General features: G+C 50.7%; 1 protein-coding gene across 1 annotated transcript in view; it reads left to right on the forward strand.

Moving 5' to 3' along the window:
- The first annotated feature begins 891 nt into the window (after window positions 1-891).
- The window catches only part of LOC103277474 (cullin-associated NEDD8-dissociated protein 2-like), a 13,866-nt gene continuing 11,776 nt past the window's right edge, over window positions 892-2,981 (forward strand). Inside the window, exon 1 of the mRNA XM_008074822.1 lies at window positions 892-1,058. Within this exon, the coding sequence (XP_008073013.1) occupies window positions 897-1,058 (162 nt within the window). The 5' untranslated portion in view covers window positions 892-896. The remainder of the gene's footprint in view (window positions 1,059-2,981) is intronic.

A 2,981-nucleotide genomic window follows, 5' to 3' on the forward strand; every position in this document is an offset into this window, starting at 1 on the left:
AAAAAAAAAAAATTAGCCGGGCATGGTAGCGTGCTCCTGTAGTTCCAGCTACTTGGAAGCTGAGGCGGAAGGATCACGGGAGCCCAGCGGATCGACGCTGGGGTGGCCATGAGTATGCCACTGCACTCCAGCCTGGGTGATGGAGTGAGACTCCAACTCAAGGAAAAAAAATAGAAAAAAAAGAAAGTTGCCTCCCATTATCTGCAAGATATTTAGCTTCTTAATCCAGAAATACACAGAAAGTAGTCTGTGAATTGCTGACCCTTATCTCTGTGAAAATTATTATTTGTGGAGTTCTTTTGCCTTTTTTTTTGAGTTGGAGTCTCACTCTGTCGCCCAGGCTGGAGTGCAGTGGCAGACTCACAGTCACTGCAATCTCGACCTGCTGGGCTCGGGCAATCCTTCCACTTCAGCCTTCCAAGTAACTGGAACTACAGGTGTGTTTCACCATGTCCAGCTAATTTTGTGATTTATTGTGGAGACAGGGTTTCACCAAGTTGTCCAGGTTGGTCTCGAACCTGTGGGCTCAGGCAATCCTCTCGCCTCCACCTTTCTCTGTGCTTTTAGTGCATTACCACATTTTAATCCTAAAAACAGTCCTACAGTCTAGGTACTGTTATGCCTCCTATTTTACAGATGAGGACATTGAGGCTCTCCAAGGTCCCATGATCAAATGATAGAGCCCGGATTGGAAGTCAGGCCAGCCTCGAGCTCACATTCTTATCTGCACTTTGAAAGGTCTTTGTGCCTGGCTTGAAGTAGATGCTCAAAGCATGTTTGCCCCCGTTCAGCCAGGTCTGCACAGCTCACAGCAGCCAGATAACCCAGGGCAGGGCAGAGGTGGTTTTGTTTTGCCATGTGACCCTCACACTCCCCTCGTCCTGCTAGGAGAATTCATGGAGAGCCTACAGGACCCAGACCTGAACGTGCGCCGTGCCACTCTGGTCTTCTTCAACTCAGCTGTGCACAACAAACCTTCGCTGGTCCGGGACCTGCTGGATGACATCCTTCCCCTCCTCTACCAGGAGACAAAGATCCGCCGGGACCTCATCCGAGAGGTGAGGAGTGGTGCCTGAAGCCTGGGGAATAGTCCTGCTCCTTGTGAGTTGCCTGCTCAGGAACTGGTATGATGCCACCTCTTGTGCTTCGCTCATAGGGCTGTGGCGAGGACCAGGGTAAGGTTCATCAAGCAGGTGCTGGGGCCACATGGCCTGGGTCCAGTCCTGCCCTCCACTTCCCAGCTGCGTGGCCCCAGCCAGGGTATCCTCAAGAGTAAAATGAAGACAGTAATCAGGTCTGCAAAGATTCAGCGAGTTACATCCTGTACATGCTCAGGACCGCTCCAGGCACAGAGCCAGCACTCAGTAAATGCTGACATTCAGCAGGTGTTCACTGAGCCAGGACATCATGTTGGACCTGACATGGTTTCTGTCACCAAGGAGCTCATCATAGCCTCCTAAAGGAGAGTGATGCCACTTGCAGACTGTAGACAGCCTTGATCAATAATGGTTCAACTTAACGACTTTTCACCTTTACTATGGTGTGAAAGCGATAGGCATTCAGTACACTCCTCAGCTTGTGATGGGGTTACATCTGGATAAACCCATTATAAGGTGAAAATATAAGTCGAAAATGCATAGCCCCATGGTAAGTCAAGGAGCATCTATATTTAATTTATTTAGAACCCACCTGGTGAAGTAAGGTTTTAAGGGGCAGAGATTAAAGATAATTTGGGTTTTTTTTGTTTTTTGTTTTGAGTTGGAGTTTCACTTTGTCACCCAGACTGGAGTGCAGTGGCCGCTCCCGGCCACCGCAGCCTCGACCTGCTGGGCTCCGGCGATCCTTCTGCCTCAGCCTTCCAAGTAGCTGGAACTACAGGCATGCACTACATGCCCAGCTAATTTTTTTTGATTTATTGTAGAGATGAGGTCTCGCCAAGTTGCCTGGGCGGGTCTCAAACCCGCAGGCTCAGGCAATTCACTCACCTCAGGCTTCCAAGGCGCTGGATTACAGGCTGAGCCACTGAACCCGGCTGGGCGGCCACTTTTCAACCTGGTTAGTTGCTCCGCAGTGGAGATAGGCGAGGTGAGATCAGGGAGGACAAGGGAAGAAAGGGCGAGATTCCAGAAGGACAAAGCTTGCTGGGACCTCTCCCGGTCAGGCCAGCGCTCTCCTTCACTGAAGGCTTGTCCAAGTGAGCAGAGGATCGTGTGGGTCCTGACTCCCAAGGTTGCCCATGACAGCTCTCTGTTGACAGCCTTCTTTGAAAACTGCTTCTACTGAAAGAAGTTAACTTGCCTCAAAAGACACCCCTTCTCAGTGCAAGCTGCCTCTGGTGAAGTCTCCTGCTCTGGAGGACCAGTCCAGCTTCATAGATCCCCATGGGTCAGCTGAGCCTTGTGGTTTTGCTTGTTTGTTTTGTTTTGTTTTGAGGCAGAATCTCACTCTGTCACCCAGGCTGGAGTGCACTGGTAGGATCACAGCTCACCATAGCCTCGACCTCCTGAGCTCAGGTGATCCTTCCACTTTCAGCCTTCCACGTAGCTGGGACTGCAGGCACATGCCACCATGCCTGGCTAGCTTTTTGATTTATTGTAGAGATGCGGTCTCGCCAAGTTGCCCAGGCTGGTCTCAAACCTGCAGGCTCAGGCAATCCTCTCATCTCAGTCTCTCAAAGTGCTGGGATTATAGGTGTGAGCCACTGTGCCCGGCCTACAAAAATTTTAAAAAATTAACTGAGCATGGTGGCACACACCTGTAGTTTCAGCTACTTGGGAGGCTGAGGCAGGCAGATTACCTGAGCCCAGGAGGTCAAAGCTGTGCTGAGCCTTGGTCATGCCAGTGGACTTCTGGGGGACAGAGTGAGACCCCAATCAAAAAAGAAAGTAAGAAATTAAATTTTAAAAAAAGAGGCCCAGCCGGGCTCGGTGGCTCAGCCTGTAATCCCGCGCTTTGGGAGGCTGAGGTGAGTGGATTATCTG

Source organism: Carlito syrichta, unplaced genomic scaffold, assembly GCF_000164805.1.
Source record: "Carlito syrichta isolate Samal-C Ts95f unplaced genomic scaffold, Tarsius_syrichta-2.0.1 Scaffold117927, whole genome shotgun sequence".
In the NCBI taxonomy this organism is placed as follows: domain Eukaryota; kingdom Metazoa; phylum Chordata; class Mammalia; order Primates; family Tarsiidae; genus Carlito; species Carlito syrichta.